The sequence below is a fragment of the Callorhinchus milii genome, unplaced genomic scaffold, assembly GCF_018977255.1.
Source record: "Callorhinchus milii isolate IMCB2004 unplaced genomic scaffold, IMCB_Cmil_1.0 Scaffold15, whole genome shotgun sequence".
In the NCBI taxonomy this organism is placed as follows: Eukaryota; Metazoa; Chordata; class Chondrichthyes; order Chimaeriformes; family Callorhinchidae; genus Callorhinchus; species Callorhinchus milii.
Window position 1 is genome coordinate 13,849,859 of NW_024704756.1, and position 20,948 is coordinate 13,870,806.

The 20,948-nt window shown below is 41.2% G+C and overlaps 2 protein-coding genes across 4 annotated transcripts; one reads left to right on the plus strand and one right to left on the minus strand.

Annotated features, from left to right (window-relative positions):
• Positions 1 to 1,563: 1,563 nt before the first annotated feature.
• LOC103179478 (putative defense protein 3) lies at positions 1,564 to 11,950 on the minus strand. Its single transcript, XM_042340825.1, has 7 exons — positions 11,945 to 11,950; positions 11,420 to 11,584; positions 6,677 to 6,833; positions 5,289 to 5,401; positions 5,082 to 5,197; positions 1,950 to 2,014; positions 1,564 to 1,755 (listed from the first exon to the last, which is right to left on the minus strand). The coding sequence occupies exons 1-7, from the start codon at positions 11,948 to 11,950 to the stop codon at positions 1,667 to 1,669; spliced, it is 711 nt and encodes a 236-aa protein (XP_042196759.1). The 3' UTR covers positions 1,564 to 1,666.
• On the plus strand, positions 11,115 to 20,455 carry akap14 (A-kinase anchoring protein 14). Of its 3 annotated transcripts, none has more exons than XM_007893173.2 (7): positions 11,115 to 11,526; positions 12,267 to 12,485; positions 18,511 to 18,610; positions 19,173 to 19,267; positions 19,475 to 19,657; positions 19,958 to 20,010; positions 20,152 to 20,455. In XM_007893173.2, exons 2-7 carry the CDS (start codon positions 12,468 to 12,470, stop codon positions 20,234 to 20,236), a joined length of 534 nt encoding a protein of 177 aa, XP_007891364.1. In that variant the 5' UTR covers positions 11,115 to 11,526; positions 12,267 to 12,467; the 3' UTR covers positions 20,237 to 20,455. The 3 variants fall into 3 exon arrangements, with proteins under 3 accessions (XP_007891364.1, XP_042196657.1, XP_042196658.1); XM_042340723.1 differs by having other exon boundaries at positions 11,115 to 11,378; XM_042340724.1 differs by lacking the exons at positions 11,115 to 11,526; positions 12,267 to 12,485 and adding an exon at positions 18,208 to 18,231.
• The last annotated feature ends 493 nt before the right edge of the window (positions 20,456 to 20,948 follow it).

The following is a 20,948-nucleotide window of genomic DNA, read 5'->3' on the forward strand; positions in this document are numbered from 1 at the left end:
TGGAGGGGGGGTGGGGCAATTGCTGGGAGGGGGGGGGGCAATTGCTGGGAGGGGGGGTGGGGCAATTTCTGGGAGGGGTGGGGCAGTTGGGGGGGGGGGGGGGCAATTGCTGGAGGGGATGGGGCAATTGCTGGGAGGGGGGTGGGGCAATTGCTGGGAGGGGGGGGGGGCAATTGCTGGGAGGGGGGGGGGGCAATTGCTGGGAGGGGATGGGGCAATTGCTGGGAGGGGGGGGGGGCAGTTGCTGGGAGGGGGCATCGGGGGGGGGCAATTGCTGGGAGGGGACGGGGGCAGTTGCTGGGAGGGGACGGGGCAGTTGCTGGGAGGGGAAAGGGGGCAATTGCTGGGAGGGGAAAGGGGGCAGTTGCTGGGAGGGGACGGGGCAGTTGCTGGGAGGGGACGGGGGCAATTGCTGGGAGGGGACGGGGGCAATTGCTGGGAGGGGAGGGGGCAATTGCTGGGAGGGGACGGGGGCAGTTGCTGGGAGGGGACGGGGTAATTGCTGGGAGGGGAAAGGGGCAATTGCTGGGAGGGGAAAGGGGGCAATTGCTGGGAGGGGAAGGGGGGAATTGCTGGGAGGGGAAAGGGGCATCAGCTTGGACATGGATAAGAGGGAGAGCGACATTGACGGGAGGGGGCGGAGGCCTTGCTGGGGTGGGTGCAGGGCGCAATTGATGAGAAGAGGTTGAGGGTAATAATAATAAATAATCCTTGCGTTGGACATGGCGCCTTATCACGTCTTCGAGACGTCTGAAAGAGCTTCGGCACAAACCGCTCATCACGAGAGCACCCACCGGGGTAACCCACAGGCGCACCCAAAACCGACCAAAATAAACGTAAGGGTACAGAAGGACACTCGAGATGTAACCAAAGAGCGTCCCGAAAACGTATGTACGGCACATCGGGGGGCGGGGGGGCCTTCCGAAAGCGGCAATTGGGCCTTATCAGTGTGTGAGTGTCCCAAAAAACGTGCGCGCAACACCTATGTGCGGTGAAGGAAAACGACGGAAAGTTTTCTTGTATCGGGAGAAGAGGAAAAATTGTAACAAAAGAGGTTGTATGTTGGGGCTTGCCTTGGATTTCCGTTGCACTAACTATATTTATAAATAAATATATATTTTGGGGGAAAAAAAACGCTGTCAAGTGAATTGACTGTGTATTTTGTGGGGGAAACGCGACAGCCAATTTATGCACAACGATGTCCCACAAAGTCGTCGTTGAATGACCACATTTTGTTTTGAGCGATCTGCAAACCAACTAACCCTAACAACCAGGTTCCTACTTACTGCTGGGTACGCAGAGGCCATTGGCCATTTCTTGCCCAGTGTTTGTGAAAGAATCCTTCAGGTGGTACTTTGTCAAACTCCTTTTGGAAATCTTTGTATACACATCATATGGGTTGCCAAGTCAGTTGAGGATGCCACCTATATTATTTTGGTCAGACAAGATCTATGTGATTAAAATGACTCATTATAAATACGACGAAGCTCCTCTGTTCAAGGTACATAAATGCATGTTAAAAAAATGCTCCAGCCCAATGATTTTTTTGGATACAAATCTCTTTTATTGTTATAGCAAACTGTTAATGCGTAATATAACAAATGGAAATATGTACACACAGCATGATGACAGTTTGCTCATTCATTGCCTGTCAATGTTAATTTTATTAAGTAACTAGAAGAGAAACAAATAACGTCACAATGAGGTTGCCGATTCCATACGTAAACTTCATCTCACCACATGCAACGGACAGATCTAAAGAGAAAATACATCATTAAATTTTTATTATTTTCAATCTTTATTTTTAACATTTTTGGCACACGCCGTTTTATTTTGCTATATTCGACATCATCTAGTGGGAAACATTATCTGAAGACATTGTCTGAAGTAGTCCGGACACATGTTTAAAATGTTTAAATATTTAAATTTGGATTGAGTTCTTCACTCACCTTTCATTAAAGGTCTTGATTGAACATTAAGCCAATATACTTCACGAGATTGTGCCACCGTTGCCCTGGAAGATTAATTTGCTTGTGTGAAATACAGAAAATATTATCAATTAATACGTCAACCTGGGGTATGACTTAACATCTGATTTTCAACTTGACTGACTTCTAGCTCAATTTAATGTGACTGTAATTTCATAAGAACGCAGGAAAGCATGGAACAAGAAAAGTCCATTTGGTCTGTCAAGCCCATTCTCTAGCCCTGGAACATCTCAGCTTCCATGGACTCCAGCCCTATCCCTTAATCTCTCAGTGGATTGTCTGCACAAACTTCAATTCAGTTTATTTGAACCATATTGGGTTGAATGGGCCAAGTTATCAATTTCAGTGTTGCTTCATATTCAGCCTCTCCTAGGCCACTGCCAAATACTGTTTCAAGATATACTGCCCCTACACACACATGGCAACCAGAATCCCAGCAAATCAGATCCAAATTCATCTAGTCCTCCATCGGATCTGGGAGTAGATTGCTTCTCAACCAGGAAAGACGAAAATAGTAAATATTTTACACTTTTCTCATTTTGCTTTTTTGTTTCCGTTGTCTTTTAGTGTGACCTTTTGCTGTTGTAACTGTTTCATGCCGCTTGGGGGCACACACCAAACATTGTATTTTGATATTGAGATTGTATGAGCAAAGATTAGCGGGTAACATAAAAGGGAACCCTAAAATAATTTCTAAGCGTATAAAGAATAAAAAATTAGTCAAAGGTAGGGTGGGGCCAATTAGGGACCAAAGAGGAAATCTTGTTGTGGAGGCAGAGGGCATGGCTGGCATATTGAATGAGTACTTTGCATCTGTCTTCACAAAAGAAGAGGATGCAAGCAATGCAACAGTATCAGAGAAATTGGACAAGATAAACTGAGAGAAGGTACTAAAAAGGTGGATGGTGCTCAAGGTAGATAAGTCAGCCGATCCGGACGGATGCATCCTAAGTTACTGAGGGAAGTAAGGGTGGAATTTCAATCCTCCTTGAACACCAAGGTGGTGCCAGAGGACTGGAGGGTTGCAAATGCTACTCTCCTATACAAAAAGGGGCAGAAGGATAAACCCAGGAACTGCAGGTCAGTCAGCCTAACGTCAGTAGCGGGGAAACTTCTAGAGACTATAATTCAGGACAAAATAAAATTTCACTTAGAAAAATATGGGTTAATAAAGGACAGCCAAAACGGATTTGTTAAAGGCAAATCGTATCTAACAAACCTGATAAAGAGNTTTTTGATGGAGTAACAGAGAAGGTGGATGAAGGTGTTGCAGTTGATGTAGTTTAGATGGATTTTCAAAAGGCGTTTGATAAAGTGCTACATAAGAGACTTGTAAGCAAAATGGAAGCCCCCGATATTAAAGGGGTAGTGGCAGCATGGATACAGATACAGCACGGGAGACAGAAAGCAGAGAGTGGTGATGAACGTTTGTTTTTCTGACTGGAGGGAAGTTGCAATGGTGTCCGCCAGGGGTCCGTGTAGGGGACAATGTTGTTTTTGATCTATATGAGTGATCTGGACCTGGTTATAGGGAATACAATTTCCAAGTTTGCAGAGGATACTAAGCTAGGAAAAGTAGTAAACGGTAAGGAGAGGTCACAGACAGACTGGTAAAATAGGCAGACGCGTGGCAGATTAAGCTGTCAAACAAGCATACAGGATACTAGGCTTTATAATGAGGGGCATAAAACCTCTATAAAACACTGGTTAGAATTCAGCTAGAGTACTATGTTCAGTTTTAGGCACCACACTTTAGGAAGGATGTCAAGGCATTGCAGAAGGTGCAAAGGAGATTGACCAGGATGGAACCAGGAATGAGGCACTTCAGTTATCAGGAGAGGCGAGAGAAGCTGGGATTATTGTCCTTGGAGCAGAGAAGGTTAAGAGGAAACTTAATAGAAGTTTTCAAAATTATGAGGGGATTTGATAAGGTGAACAGGGAGAAATTATTTCCACTGGCGGGTGGGTAGGTAACCTGAGGACACCGATTTAAAATAGTTAAAAGAAACAGAAGGGAGGTGAAGAGAATTTTTTTCACACAGCGAGTTGTTTGGATCTGGAATGCATTGCCTGAAAGGGTGATGGAAGTCGATTCGATAACAACGTTTAAAAGAGAAATAGATAATTATTTGTGAAGGACAAGTTTGCAGTGCTGTGGGGAAAGAGCGGGGGAATGGGATTGATTCGGATAGCTCTTTTCTTAAAGAGCCGCCACAGACACGATGGGCCGAAGGGCCTCCTTCGGTGCTGTATAATTCTATGATATGCATAAAGGCTGGGACATGTCCTGTAGGAAGGGAGAGTGAATTAAAAGATTGGCTTGGACAGACAAGGATATACTGTTTCACTACCTATGTACTCTACTATCTCATCCAAGTGGCTGTTCTTCATCCGTGAGGCTGAGCAATGTGCTTGAACTGACTATTTAACAACAACAACAAAATTACATTTGTAAAGCGCCTTTCACGTTGGGAGGACATCCCAAGTCGCTGGACAGACAGAGTGAACCATGGACCATGAACAATTTAACAATGGACAATATTACAGCCAAGCCTTATCGTGTCCCTACCTGCCATTCACACACATTATTTTAATAGGTCATTAAGTTGAAATTTAAGTTTCTGTAATGGTTATCTGATCTCAGCCAAGACAGTTATTTTAGGATCTTATAATGGGCCTCATCAGTACTTGGGTGAAATCAGCCCGGCTCTAGGTTCCAGATCATAATTCAGCAAACCATGGGCATTGAATGAGACTTTACCTACAAAATATACAGTCAATTCACTTTATAGTATATTCTGTGAAGCACTTAATGACGTCTCAATGAGAAGTCATATAGATGCCTCAATAAGGCACACACAGAGACGCCTCAATAAGGCACTATATCAATTGCAAAAATTATTATTATTGGCTGAAAACAAAGGTTTTATGCGATATGAAATGAAATGAGTATACTCAGCAAAACGTAGGAGCAAATGACCATTAGTAACACGAAAACTTTATCCCCAATGCATTGACAGAGTTCGGAAGATGTTTTGGTGCATAAATTCTAAAATTCACTGTTGACTCTGTGGATTTAAATGCAGTACCTACATGAATCTAATGGAAGTAGAACAGAATGAATCCGGTGGGATCCATACATATGTGGTTGAATTGCTCTTGGCATTGATGTTTGAGTGGGTAACTGCAGCCATCGGGTTTTCAGAACACTGAAAAAAAATCATATACGGTATTGGAATAAATACATGGGTGCTGATACAGAGAGAGAAAAAAAAACATTAAAAATAAGCAATGAATTACCTGTAACAATTTGGTGTTTTCATGTGGGTTCTGCCACGATCCGATTGGAGTGGGGTCTCCATCCCTTCGAGCTTCCAGCAAAACTCCTCGATAATGGGGTCCCAGTATTGCAACTAAAAACACAAAACTTATGATGGTCAATAGCTTTTACAAACCTTACACACATGTCTAATGCAACTTTAACGTTTAATCTGCTGCTCTATTGGGCTATTCATAAACTACTTGCGCAATGCTGGCATAATAAATAGTCACATGAAGAAACACATTGGGAATCTGTTGAGCAACTGCGTGTATAATAGTGGGATAATGAATGGTCATATGACAAATAGATACCACACATGTCACATTCTGTGTAGATTTAAAAAATGATTTATCTTCTATTTTCTTTTTTAAAAAAATAAAAAAACAAAGGGCAGCAGTTTTTTTTTACAACCACCATGGACTCTTTGAAGTCTCCCTCACAGCAAAGTCCACCGTGTAACAAATGCTGAGTTCCACCTCACACACTGAAATGTTCTATCGAATGGCTCTCGAAAAGTTCAGAGAATTAATATGGATTGCAGATGCGAAAGTTGGCTGTGGGGAAGCACTTAATTGGTGAATGGAAAGATAACAGCAACACACCATAGCCTAAGCAACTGCAGAGAAAAAGAGAGGGAGAGAGAGCAACTTTCGAGACAAAGGAAACCAACCTGTCTATGGCAAAGAGAGCCTGTAGCTGCAACCATCATTTAAATTACTGGGAATCCTTGTCCTTATTTGATACCTTTTACATAATGCTTTCACATTCTGTGCTATATATGTCTACATACTATCTCTGACAATTTAGTTAAATCATCAACAGTGACAAACATTCAATTTATGGAAATGAGATATAGGCAATTGGTAACAACAACTCTTGTTTCTACCGTCCAGGGGAAAAGGGCCTTTTGAAAGAATCAACAAAGATCTAATTCTTTCGGGCAGCAAATATATTTTCATTGGCCTGAATGCAGTAATTTCTTCATCACACTATCACACATTAAATTTGACTGCTCTCTGGAAACGAACCATTATTATCCTAGAGGTGAAAAATTCATTAATTCTTAGCCTAAAAGATTGATCCGTTTTAAAATTCAAGATCACACAATTATACTGTTAAAACCCTGCATTTTGATATAGTTTTATCTCGTCATCAAGGCATCTCAAAGCACTTCACAAGGTATACTGTAGAGCGATGTAACTGTGTATAATGTGGGGAATCGCAATAGTGTAATTATGGAGGGATTTTAAATTCAGCCTTCATTTAAAAAGTGGATGTTTTACAGAAGACTGAAGCTGTTGCAGCGTTAATGTCGTTAGGTTTTACTGGGAAATGAACAATTCTGTTGAACGAAATAACTACATACCTTGTACTGCCTTCCCAGGTTGGTAGACGCTTGTAGCAGTATCAATAGTGTAAGGTGCACGGCTAGACTGTGGCACAACTCCGGAATGTATTGGCTTCATGCTCTTGCATGCTGACGTAGGGGCACCATTAGGAAAAGCAGTAATCAGACTGGGAAACTGCAGAAACCAAATGCAGCACAGAGTTAACAAATTCCACCCAGCCATTTCTGACATTGGATGTCTGATCTATGCAGCCTACTACATCAAATATGTACATCAGGTTCGAAAAGTTCTCGGGGTGGGGTGGGGGGGGGGGGGGGGGGGGCAGTGCATTTTGCTGACTCATTCATAATAATAAAACTCTTTCTTCCATAGTTTTCAAATTCCACCTTTCATGCTTGACAATAATTATTCAGTCATAAAGTATTAATCAATTAACTTATACTTGCAAAAATATTTCAAACAAATAGATTCGAACAAAGGAGCTATTTGTACTTTGTACTTATCCCAGAATTTGGCATTAATTTCAAGTATCATCCAGTGTGTACTGAATTTATACTAAACAAAACTAGCAAATGACATATTTCGTAAAAAGATGGAGTGAAGTTTTTCAGAATGACTCGGCTTAAAATACTTAAGGTACTTCATAACTGTCACAAGGAATGAGTTATGAGATTCCACACATTTAAAAGTCTTTGATAAGGGAAATAAGGAAAAACTATTTCCACTGATTAGACAGTCAGTAACTAAAAGTCATGAAGTTTAGGGCCATCAGCAAAAGATAGGAGAATTTTCTTTAGACAGAAAGTAATTTTCTTTAGAATACAGACACAGCTTCCAAAACGGTGATTGAAGCAGAATCCATAATAGCTTTTAAGAGGGAATTGAACATAGATTTACAAAAGTAAAATATAAATAGTATTAGAAAAGGTCAGGGGCATGGGTCTAGATTCAAGAGCCCTGTTAAAGACACATTGGGTCGAATGGTCTCCTGTTTGAATAAATCTGTGATTCTGTCATACCTAAAAAGGGATAAATATTCCAACATGAAACCTGCAGTTTAGTTGAAACAGGAGCCTTTGCTGGAATGCAAACTTCTCATGGATGGGAAGGGATTTATGTCATCAGGTTTGTCCTCATACAAAGCGCTCTTGTGGAAATAGAGATGCATTTCATGGGGTGGTGGGGGGGGAGAGTTTCAGCTTCTTCCCTCACAACCCTCTTACTGTTATAATATTGGAAAAATTATGCAAAGCTAAGGCCGATGTTGGAAGTGAAACATTTCAGAAAGGCAAAAAAAGAGACAGTGAGAAACTTCAATCTCATTATTTCTGGCTGCACCTGTTGTCTTAAACTGCAAACTGAAAAATGCTTTTTAATCTGCTCTATTCTTTGGCTAAAGCCTTTTTTGTTATAATACTTAAGAGGAGATTTTAAGATGAGTCATTCTGAATAACAAATCCATTTTGAAGTACCCTTTGCGAGCACAATCATAACCTTTTTCAGTCATGCTGCCTTGCTCAGTTCGAGAGATGCTATTGCGAGCATTTGGATCATCATGTGCTACAAAGATAAAGGAGTTCTTTATTAAGGTTGCTCTTATGTTTGCTATCTCCCACTGGTTTCTATTAAAGGCAGCTTTTGTACCACATCTCGCCAGGGGCTACAGCTCATCTTTTCCAAACGTCAACAAAGGATAAAAGTGGAAGTTTAAAATGTTAATATTGTTAATGTTTGTGAGATTACAGTGCAAACTCTATGTGGCACTCTTATGAAAATATCTATCACACGTACACAGACACCTACACACACACACACTTACATACACAATCATGCACATGCACAAAGTAGATACATAGGCACATATACAAAATAAACACACAGACAACTGGTGCAATGGTGTAAAGCCCTGGAATAATCTGCAGTGCACTATAGTACATTCTGAAATCATTGATACTAAAGCTGTGAAACAGAACAACCTCCAAACATAACAGGAGTAAATGTGTTTAAACTACATACAAATAGTTATCTCTGAGGTGAGGAAAATAGTCCAGTCAAAATAATGTCAGTGTTTCAAAGGTGTTACATATAGGTCATGGTTTGGTGCTGCACGACACACTGGATTTCAGGAGCTCAGTCATTAGTAAAATTTGTCTTTTCCTTTTTGCATCTACTATATTTTTAAACTATTCCTAACCTTCTGTGCCCAAGTAGTGTAAGGTTGCAACAAGCAAAGAGGATATTCCACTGTGATTTTGTACCTTTTTAAATGAGTTCAACTTTCCAGGATTACTGTTGAGACTGTATTGTGCTTTGATCAGACAACGCATGTAGCTTTGCTTCCAACTTTGGTAGCCATGACATAAGGGGCTACCCAGACAATAACAACTTGCATTTATATGGTGCCCTTCATGGAGGGCAGTGTCTTGGAGAGCTTCAGGCATTGGCAGCAATGCAGAAGAGAACAACTAGGCCAATCCTGATTTTTTTTAGGGTTAAACTAATAGGGACAATTATATAAGATTAGGCTGAATGGCCTTGAAACGACTAGTCTCAGACCAGACCTTATCTGAAATATATATTGGGATACAGGGAGCAATCCCAGAACAATACCATCAGATATTCTAAGCTAACAGGACGAGAAGGCGTAAATTCAGGGTTGCGAAATTATTTTATCATGCTAATATTGAAGTCCTACATAACGTTGTTAGTGGTTAATCAAAATTAATTAATTAAGCCTCACCTGATTAACAATTTAGATTTCCAAATCAACTGCGCTGTATCATATTCATGATAATTACTTATCTTAAATTATAACCATTACAGGCTATGTGTTACATTTTAAGGGGTGCTTTTAAACCCTCTGCTGAATTAAGACGTGTTGTCAAATTTTTACCACAATTCTGCAAGATCTTGCATTTTATAATGATAGTCAAACTTGCATTTGACATAACACCTTATCAAATTATCTCAAAGGCTTCACCGAATATATTGTAAAGCGGATTGACGGCGTATTTTGCGGGTGAAACACAGCAGCCATTCGCACACAGCAAAGTGCCACAAACAGTGGTGCATTGGAATTTTTTTTTTTGGGGGGGTGGTGGAGGGATTATTAACCCCAGAAAGCAATCCACCAGTCGACTGACAAAGGGGTCCCTACTTACTGCTCGGTCAACAGAGGCGTGTGAAGAATTGGGACCTGAGTTCAATTCCAGGCAGAGGGCGAAACCTCGGGCAAGTTTCCTTACTCCTCACAGAGCCTAATAATAATAATCCCTCCAAAACCAAAAATAATAATAAATTGGTCATTTTCAATCCACGGCTGTTTGTGGGACATCGCTGTGCGCAATTGGCTGCCGCGTTCGCCCACAACTATACAGTCAATTCACTTGACAGTATGTTCGGTGAAGCGCTTTGGGACGTCCTCCCGACGTGAAAAGGCGCTCTATCAAACGCGAGGATGATTATTATTGAGTAAGGAAAGTTGCCTCGGGTTGTTTTCCACGGATCCGGCTATATCAAATGCAAGGATTATTATTATTATTATTTTATGGGAAAAAAAAATTGACCTTCCAAAGCGGAATTCTGGAGTCGGGCATCAGAGCGCAAAGTGGGATAAGACCCCCTCCGGGCGGTAGGAGGGTCTGTGTGACAGGGAGGAGGTTGGGCTGTCCGGAGATCCGGCTCCACTTGCCGGATTACCCGAGTCGAGCCCCGATGCCGGTGCACATCCCGACCGAAAACAAGGAATGGCACCGGGATACCTCCCTTCGCAATCGATCGTTCACGTCGGCAGAGCAGCGCTGACTTTGACGGGGCTGCGGATCGACCTCTGTTCGTTGCCTCGCACTGAGTGAGTGAGTGAGAGAGTGAGAGAGAAAGAGAGAGAGAGTGAGTGAGTGAATGAGAGAGTGAGTGAAAGAGTGAGTGAGTGAGAGAGAGAGAGTGAGAGAGTGAGAGAGTGAGTGAGAGAGAGAGTGAGTGAGTGAATGAGAGAGTGAGTGAAAGAGTGAGTGAGTGAGAGAGAGAGAGTGAGAGAGTGAGAGAGTGAGTGAGAGAGAGAGTGAGTGAGTGAGTGAGAGAGAGAGTGAGTGAGAGAGTGAGAGAGTGAGTGAGTGAGTGAGTGAGTGAGTGAGAGAGAGAGAGAGAGAGTGAGTGAGAGAGTGAGAGAGTGAGTGAGTGAGAGAGAGAGAGAGAGAGAGAGAGTGAGTGAGTGAGAGTGAGTGAGAGAGAGAGAGTGAGTGAGTGAGAGAGTGAGTGAGTGAGTGAGTGAGTGAGTGAGAGAGTGAGTGAGTGAGTGAGTGAGTGAGTGAGTGAGTGAGTGAGTGAGAGAGAGTGAGTGAGTGAGAGTGAGAGTGAGAGTGAGTGAGAGAGTGTGAGAGTGAGAGTGAGTGAGTGAGTGAGTGAGTGAGAGTGACTGAGTGACTGAGTGACTTGAGTGACTGAGTGACTTGAGTGACTGAGTGGATGATGGATCAGGTCGCGGGAGCGCTGTGTTTGTCACTGAGCATTTAAATAGCTCGCGATCGCCCTTCGCGATTGCATTACACGGTGCAAAAGCGTGTGCTGGGGCTGAGGACCAGGAGAGACAGCCTGAGATCTCCTCTCCCTCTCTCTCTCTCCCCTGTTGCATTCGACGAGAGAGAGAGAGAGAGAAAAAAGAAAGAAAAGAGAGAGCAAAAGCCGGGGGTCGCAATGGGTTGCACCCCATCCAAATCCAAGGTACCTTACGCTCAGGATAAAGTGTGCAAAGACTTCGATACCTGCTCCACTTTCGTGTCCAGCTTGAAAAGTTCCTCCTCCACCCCAGAGAGGCCGGGCCACCCCGAGCCACTCGTCCAAACCGACACCAAGCAAGCCTTCCTCAACGGTAAGGCGGCGGCGAACCCCGACCCGCGTGCAGCACGGCTCCGGAGCGCTCTGGGGCGCTTAAGCCCCGGTGCGAGGTTCAAGGCGCATCAGTGCGAGTTGTCCTGGTCGCGAGCGAGCGAGCGCTCCCTCCCTCACTCCCTCACTCACTCACTCACTCCCTCCCTCACTCACTCACTCACTCACTCACTCACTCACTCACTCACTCCCTCACTCACTCATTCACTCACTCCCTCCCTCCCTCCCTCACTCACCTCACTCACTCCCTCACTCACTCACTCACTCACTCACTCACTCACTCACTCCCTCACTCACTCACTCACTCCCTCCCTCCCTCCCTCCCTCACTCACTCACTCACTCACTCACTCACTCACTCCCTCACTCACTCACTCACTCACTCACTCACTCACTCACTCACTGTCATCCCAGCCTCGTACCAAACAGTACCATCCAATCCACCTGTAGCGTTCCATTGCTCAGCCAAACTGATTAATAATAATAATAATAATAATAATAATAATCCTCGCATTTCACAGAGCGCTTTTTTCAAGTCTTCCAGGCGTCTCAAAGCGCTTCACAGAACAGACTGTAAAGTGAACCGACCGGACGTTTGCGAGTGACGAATCCACTGCCTACATCTACCGGTTAGAAACTAGCGACAGCGTCATGAAGCTTTCTAAGTGAAAAAAGCAAGATGTTTGTTTCTGGTGACTAACGGCTATTTATTGTTGTTTTTCCAGTTCCAAGTAACGTTCATAAGCGAAGTGTGACACAGTTACCAAACACAGATGCACAGAGCACTCGGCAGACAAGCAACAGAGAGGAAAACAGAGACTGTAGCTCAACAGATGAAGAAACCACGGAACACTGACCAATGAACTTTAGAATACAAAGCAGATGTGTCCGACAAAAAGCAAGACCCCAATGGTCAAAGGTCCAAAATGAAACTACATCTCCAGGTAGGACAATAAGGAGTGCTCGGACATCATCAAAAACCTCAGATACCGCCCACAAAATACAGTCAATTCACTTTACAGTATATTCTGTGAAGCACTTTGAGATGTCTCAACAACGTGATAAGTGGCTATTACCAAAATGTACGGATTTTTGTTATTTTAAGAAAACTTGTTTGGACAGTAGTTTGGTGAACTGTCATGTGATACGTCTTGTCATTGCACAATTGTGCAACCGATCAAGATCTGTGCTGTCCTTTCCATGCAATGCACTTGCTGCACTCATGTCATGGGACCTCTTATGCTTTAAAGGATGCAAATGTGTAACTCCTACACCCTTTAGTGGTACTTCTTGAATGAAACAGACAAAAAGGTGTTCTGACTTAGCAATGGTTTATACCGTTTCACGTTGAAGCTTTATTTTATAGCACAGGAGATGTTGAATCACGGTGAGGTACAATTCCATGAGCAGCAACGGTCCTCACATTATTTAGACAGGGGAGCTGCACAGTCAATGTCAGTACATTTCACAATGGAGGAAAGACACACACACCACACACACACAAATTTCAACTGGCAATCACACGCACGCACTTTCCAGCAATGACTGCTAGATAGCTACATGAAATAACAACTCTGTTGGTGTCAGTCTCGACAAGTACACAAAACCAAATACTGGGGTCATAATACATCTACGATAGATTATTGAACGTTATATTAACATTGATGTAAATTGCTAAAATGAATGGACTTGAAATTGATAAGAATTTAAATAGAAATGTCAAGGTGATTGAAAATGTCTTTCTCTGTTTTTCATAGACTGAAAAATGAACTGAACGATGTAGCTCATATATTGCTGGGCATTTCAACCACTGACCCTCACTGAGACATGAAAATTGTTTCTAAGTTGTCCTCTCGAAAATGGGGTTCATTCCTTGTGTCATGAACTTACACACAAAGTGGTCAGCTTGGCCACTTGTGATCCATGGAATCCAATATATTCTCTGAGGGTTATAGAAAGGCCGTTGACTTTTCAGTCAGTGAAGTCTGGATCTAAGTTTGCACTGTATAACTTCAAGACAATGTATAATGTTATAGTTGGTGCCCCCGGCATGTCAGTGTATTCATTGAAAATGTACTCTCAGATATTTAAGGACATTGATGTTGAACAACAACAAAATACACTTGTGCAGCACCTTTCAGCTCAGAAGGACATCCCAAGGCACTGAAAGTCTCCTTTGACCTACATTACCCGATAATAGCATCATAGAAATGTATTTTATGTTAATGTTCCTGCATTTTATTTTAACTTTTAACATTTTATTTAATCCGAATTTGATATTCACTATAAAGCAGCATTGAGTTTCTGATTTAGAGAAGAAAGATCTTAATGTTATTTTTTTAATTGCATTATATATTGCCTTGCTCAAAATACATTTGTACATGTTATTTATAAATGCTTTGTGCATTGGGTCTGTTAATATTTATTTCTTAAAACAATTAACACAATGGTTTTGTCATTGGCTATATTTGATCATCAGAATACAATGTACAAGGAAAAAGTTATTAGGTGCAAGTTTTTAAAATTCTAGTGGAACTTTTTTTGGATATAAACTTATTCTTTACATGTATTAAAGAAAAAGGTTAGTGATAATCACTCATGATAGATGATTCCAGAGAATTTAGTACTCTGATATTGTATTGCTTGACATGTAATTGACTGAAAGATGTGCTGTTTTTATCTTGTTTAACCCATACCATTTTCACTGGATTTTAATTTGGCTTTGCATTGAAGTAATGCCAAGTAAAGCTAAACTGTCTAGAATTAGGGTATTCATTATATGAATGTTCATCATTCTTCACGTTGGCAAAATAAAAATTGGTTGCAGGGGTTTGAGTGCAACAGTATGAGAAATATTCATTGTGACTTCTTCCTAACAGCAATCTGTACAATAATAATTCTTGCATTTGATAAGGCACCTTATCATATCAAGAACATCTCAAAGTGCCTCACAGAAGTTTTTAGTGATTGTGTATTTGCAGGCAAAAGCAGCAGCCAGTTTGTTCCAAAACACCCATGAAGTGAATGACCAAATTATATCTAGGGGTTGTTGGCCAGGACACCCAGTGAAACTCCCTTCTTTTCTCGAATAATGCTGTGGATATAAAATTTTGAGCACTGTAGAAACCTAATTGTAAATTTTTTGTTGGAATAGTCTCTGCCAAAGTTGTTGTACGAGGAAACTTAACTATACAGTAGTTTCAGCAGTTATCTGGTAACCCATGTAGTCTTTCAATGTTGCAGGAGCAACATTTCTACAACTGCAGTATTTTCTCTCCAGGTTTAAAAAAAAAGGGAACCGAAGCTTTGAAGTTGCAAAAGTAACAGCAAATGTGTCTTATTTGTTCCATTTATAACATTGTAAGTAAGATCGGTTGAAATTAGTTCATCAATTGATGACTAATTCTATTGATAATTACACTGTATTTAATTAAAACATTTGAAAGAGCTAAAGAGCAGTGCTATTATTGAACAAATAATTTTTTATATTTCTGCGTAATATTTTTGATGCTGATTTATTTGGGATTAAAACAAAGGGAGAAAGAATTTTGCACGACCTGGTAATTTAAAACTAGATAGCAGATTGTGAGAACTCAAACATCACGTTAGTTACAATTCAATATAATCTTCACGACATTTGTTCTTTAGTGTCAGTGGAAAGGCTGGGTCTAGTATCTCTAATATTGCTCAGTGTTCACTAATGTTGGGGTGAATGGTGCTTTTGGAGGTTGAGTGTAAATGATATAAGATCTGGTAAATTCCCTGTAAAAGGAAAAGTGTTTTCAATTTAGCCAGACAACAGGGATCCACAATTCTTCCTAACCACTCATTCTCTATTTAAATTTAAATGCCCATCTCTGGTAAACTACAATCGACAAGTGATTAACGAGTATATTTTTAAAAAAACACCCACTCTTTTGTATTCACAAGAACCAAGACAGGAGGTAATAGTAAATAAAAGGGCCACTTAACCTTCTTTCAGGCACTTCAGAGTATCCAATTTCACAGTGCTATTTATTATCAGTGGATTGGGAAAAGGTTGCATGTCCACTGTTTATTTTCTGCCTTCCACTCTTGCACGCACTGACTCATGTTTGGCTAACCAACCTCCAATATTTTTCCAAGTAGCCATTCTATAATAATAATTCTTGCATTTGATATAGCGCTTTTCACATCTTCTAGATGTTTCAAAGTGCTTCACAGAATATACTGTAAAGTGAATTGACTGTATATTTGTGGGCGAAACGCAGCAGCCAATTGCACACAGCAGTGTCCCACAAACAGTCATGGATTGAAGTGACCAATTTATTATTGTTTTTTTTTGCTGCTGCATGTGTGAGCCTGAATAGTGTCAGCAGGGATATTTGTTCATGGAGGGAGAAATCACAATTCGAGTCTAATGTGTCTTGGTCTAACATTCACATACTTGAGAAGTCATTGGATAGAGATCAGCAGAGGGAACCCTGGATGAAAGGCTATCATACTGACCCACTGCACTACACTTGTCCACTAATTCGTAGATTCTAATAATTAATAATTGTTGTTTTCGTCTTTCAGACTAATTGTGTATTTTATAGAATTGAATTCTAAGAGCAATTGTACGTTCATTACTGCGCATTAGTATTCCATTCGAAACGCTTGTTAATTAGATTAATTAAATATATGAAGCAGTGAAATATATTCAGATCAGTAGGGCTTAGAATTGAAATGAGAGGAAAAAATGGGATTCATGATTTACTCGAATTAACACCGGAATATTTCACATCTCCATCGATATGATTTGCGAGTACATTTATGACATTTCCTGATCATCATACCAAATTTATTATGAAATGTTGCCAGCTCCATCCCTATACGTAGATATATTAATACCCTACATTGAGTTGGTCTCTGCACGTAACTGGGGAGAGTTGGTATGAGTTGTTTTACATGTTGAGGTTGAGGGGAGATTGCTAATTGGTGTAGACCTTTAAGCATACTCACGAATCCACGAGTGTTTTCAGTGCCAATTTGAACTTCCTTTTATGTTTATCAACAATTAGTTATTTTGATGGGCTGAATATTCACTGAAGATGTTTGAGTAGCTTTGTAATGCAAAACGGGTAATCCCACAGAGGCGCTATTGTGGAGTATGAAACAATAACTTACCAAAATGTCAGTACAATTTAATTTCCGCTGAAAAAAAACCCACCCTCTTAAAGGTCTTCCAAAATAAATTGCCACATGATTCAGGAAAGATAATGCGGGTTTGTATTTTGTTCCTGCAGTACCGTTTTTATTAATTGTAACCTTTTCGACAACGTAGGCCAGATTAGGACGAATATCTCAGAAACAACGTGATAATAATAATAATAATATAAATTTAAGCTAAGGTCAGTCTTTCACCCATCATGGCCGCATGCTGCTGCAACTACTGTACACACCTGCGTGAGACGCGACTCGCGTTTTATTTTAGCGCAAATAAATAAATAAAGAGAGAGGAAAAACTCGCTTAGAATAGTGGATCCAGCGTCCAATTTATTTCTCCCAAAATATTGCGCCTTTGTCTGGGCTTTCCTGGAAGATGCAAAGAGGAAGACGTTTGGAACTAAATCCTTTTGATGCATCAGATTGTGGAGTCCTCTAGATCAGTGGTTAGAGCACTCGCTTTGCAAGTGAGAGACCTGAGTTCAATTCCAGGCAGAGGGCGAAACCTTGGGCAAGTTTCCTTACTCCACACAGAGCCTAATAATAATAATCCCTCCAAAAATCCAAAAACAATAATAAATTGGTCATTTTCAATCTACGACTGTTTGTGGGACATTGCTGTGCGCAATTGGCTGCCGCGTTCGCCCACAAATATACAGTCAATTCACTTTACAGTGTGTCCTGTGAAACGCTTTGGGACGTCCTCCCGACGTGAAAAGCGCTATATGGAGTCCTGCAGCTCAGTGGTTAGAGCACTCGCTTTGCAAGCAAGAGACCTGAGTTCGATTCCAGGCAGAGGGCGAAACCTTGGGCAAGTTTCCTTACTCCACACAGAGCCAAATAATAATCTCTCCAAAACCAAAAGCAGTAATAAAAAAATTGGTCTTTTCAATCTACGACTGTTTGTGGGACATTGCTGTGCGCAATTGGCTGCCGCGTTCGCCCACAAATATACAGTCAATTCACTTTACAGTATGTCCTGTGAAGCGCTTTGGGACGTCCTCCCGACGTGAAAAGCGCTATATCAAATGCGAGGATTATTATTATCATCATCATCAGTGGGCAAAGCAGCCTCAAGTACACCCCGAGACGGTCCTTATTATCGCGTCCTCTAATTTAAGATCGTATTTAATAGGTCGGGTGAGGAGGTGGGGGGGTTTCTTGTGTGTTTTTCTCTCTCTCTCAGTCTCTCTCAGTCTCTCTCTCTCTTTCTCTCTCTCGACCTTCTGCAAATGAAATGCAAATGAACTCATTCTCACGGGGTTCGTGTTGTAGTGATTCACTGACAAAACAGAACACAGGACACGTCGCCTGTCGGTGTTGCTATGGTGGTTGGTGTCAACACTCGGTGCAGCCAAACCCCCTCCTCCTCCCTCCTCCTCCTCCTCCTCACCCCGCAGTGAGCTCAGCATCTCCTCCATCCCCATCCTCATCTTCTTCTTTTTTAAACAAAAACAACACCCCACCCCCTCCCCCCCAAAAAAAACAACAACAACAACAATGGTAACTGCGTACAGTTTTTAATCCGACTTTCCTTTCCCATCGATATCATCAGTTAAAAAAAAAAGGGGTATTTTTGTTTGTGGTCCCAACGTGTTTTTAAAACGTTAGATTATCTTCTGGTGCTTTTGGGGGGTCTGTTTGTCACACGTTATAAACCCCCAAATAACCCCTCCCCCCAATAACTTACCGACACAGTGATGGCTGTTCTTTATTGCTGAAATGAGATTGAAAGGGGAAAAAAAAAACACCCACAATTTTTTTTATTTTTTTTTTGCACAGGATCCTTTCACTGAACTGTTGAAGGAACAAGCTGACATGATAATAGACCGAGTCGTGGCCGAATCTTTGGCCTACCTGAAAGAGTTGCAAATGAAAGAAGGTAAGAAAAAGTCGTGGTAGCCTCTTAAGGAATTGTATCTTAATAATAATAGTAATAATAATAATAATCCTTGCATTTGATATAGCGCTTTTCACGTCGGGAGGACGTCCCAAAGCGCTTCACAGAAACGCCGCAAAGTGAATTGACTGTATATTTGTGGGCGAACGCGGCAGCCAATTGCGCACGGCACTGTCCCACAAACAGTCGTGGATTGAAAATGACCAATTTATTATTGTTTTTTTTTTGGTTTTGGAGGGATTATTATTAGGCGTGTGGAGTAAGGAAACTTGCTCAAGGTTTCGCCCGGCCTGGAACCTTCTTCTTCAAAGGTTTTTCTTAAAATGTCACCGCTCAGTTTGTCAGCACTTTAGCCATAATGGCAGCATTAATAGTGTTATAGAATCTAAGATGATAGGGTAGTTGGTATTGATGCTAAACAGTTTGATATCAAATGTATCAGCAAGGACAATATCATATATTCCTTACACAGTTATTTGCCAAATGCGTCATGTCATATACTGTATTCCGATGTTTATTCTTCTTATGTTTCTCCTTCTGAAAGAGAGAATTGAATATGAATTCAAAAACATCGATTGGAGTTCATGCCAGGACTTCACAATAGAAATCGGGGCAAGACAAATAGAAGAATATATTGCTGTAAGTTTTTTTCTCCCCCTATAGTACCATTCTCTGTAGGGTTATGTTGTAAAATCCACTGAATGTTCAATGCATTCAAAAAGAGCTGTAAAGAAAACCCAGAATTGTGCCATTTAGTGTCCAGCCTCACACGTGTGTCTCATTTCTTGACAGTAAATTATTGTTGCATTTCTTTGACAAGAATTAATTCTCCTGCATTTTTCTTAGGTGACGTGGGAGATTTCCAAATGCTGGCTTCATTGCCTAGATTTCTTGTACATGGAAGAACTGGAATATAATACGCGTTACCATTATCGTGTGCGGTGGAGTATTCCTACCCGGAGGAAGCCTATTCCACGAGCGACAGCTTGTACCTACTTTATTATTGAGCTCTCCAAAGTCAAACCTTCTGTGAGTAAGGGTAAACGTAAATATTCTTGTTTTCATTTTAGTTTGTGTTTGCTGATCCAGATCGAGAGAAACAAATGGAATATTTATAATAATAAGGAACCTAGTTGATCATCAATTGGTGGATTTGGAGTCAAATTTGGAATCTCAATCCACGACTGTATGGTCAATTCATTTTACAGTATATTTTGTGAAGCATTTTAAGACGACTCAATGACGCGATAAGGCACGATAACAAATGCAAGAATTATGTTTTTGCAACTGTCATGCCATCCAATTGACTGAATTTTTTTATATTTTCAGCACTTCCCGGTTGAAGTTTACTTCTATTTCGAATCAAACAAACTTATGCACAGGTAAATGACCAGAATACTTACATAATACATTTAATAACGTATAACTCAGAAGAGATGGTTTTCTCACAGGTGGTTTAAGTAGCGTTTAGAATTGTTTTAGACTGTAATAGGAAAACTAAACGTAAATGTGTTTTCTTTTAGGCCAAACCACTCAAGATTCAGAGAAAAGTGGCTGAAGAATATTATCCAAAATAAAATTCTGCTAATGGAAACAGTCACATTCTAACAGTATGTTGTCTGGAAAGAGGGAAAACACAGAACTCAGAAATACTGAAACTGATTCAGTCTGTTTATTTAACTTGCCTTGCGTTTTCTCCTTTCTTGAAGTCACTGCATGTTTGAGTCCACAATTCCAGAATTGTAAGGCCTTCAGTGCCTCACCCAGTTGGGAGATGGAAAGTCAGTGTCATTGGTCTATTGTAATAATAATAATCCTTGCATTTGATATAACGCTTTTCATGTATTCCAGACGTCTCAAAGCGCTTCACAGAATATACTATAAAGTGAATTGACCGTATATTTGTGGGCGAAACGCAGCAGTCAGTTGTGCACAGCAGTGTCTCACAAACAGTCGTGGATTGAAAATGACCGATTTATTATTATTTTGTTTTGGAGGATTATTAAGCGTGTGGAGTCAGCAAACTTGCCCAAAGTTTTGCCCTGCCTGGAATTGAACCTAGGTGTCTCGCTTGCTCTAACCACTGAGCTACAGGACTCCACGTTGTACCATGTTGGGAGGGAGTAAATCAAAATAGAATATAATCTCAATGAGTGCCCTTTCCAAGAAATGGATATAATGGTAACCACTTAGCATGGTAGCACTCAGCTCATGTACTGTCCCGCACTAGGCTTTGCGACCACATCAGTCCCACCCTCACTCGCCTCCACTGGCTCCCCATCCCCCAGAGGATCAAATTCAAGATCCTCATCTACAAGGC

Bases quoted from the DNA above. Each gene is read 5' to 3' on its own strand.
- akap14 (XM_007893173.2), top strand. The intron at 18,611-19,172 runs GTAAGAAAAAGT...TCCTTCTGAAAG, and splicing joins AGAGTTGCAAATGAAAGAAG to AGAGAATTGAATATGAATTC. The intron at 19,268-19,474 runs GTAAGTTTTTTT...CATTTTTCTTAG, and splicing joins AAATAGAAGAATATATTGCT to GTGACGTGGGAGATTTCCAA.
- LOC103179478 (XM_042340825.1), bottom strand. The intron at 5,402-6,676 runs GTATGTAGTTAT...TTGTGTTTTTAG, and splicing joins ACCTGGGAAGGCAGTACAAG to TTGCAATACTGGGACCCCAT. The intron at 1,756-1,949 runs GTGAGTGAAGAA...TTTTCTCTTTAG, and splicing joins ATCAAGACCTTTAATGAAAG to ATCTGTCCGTTGCATGTGGT.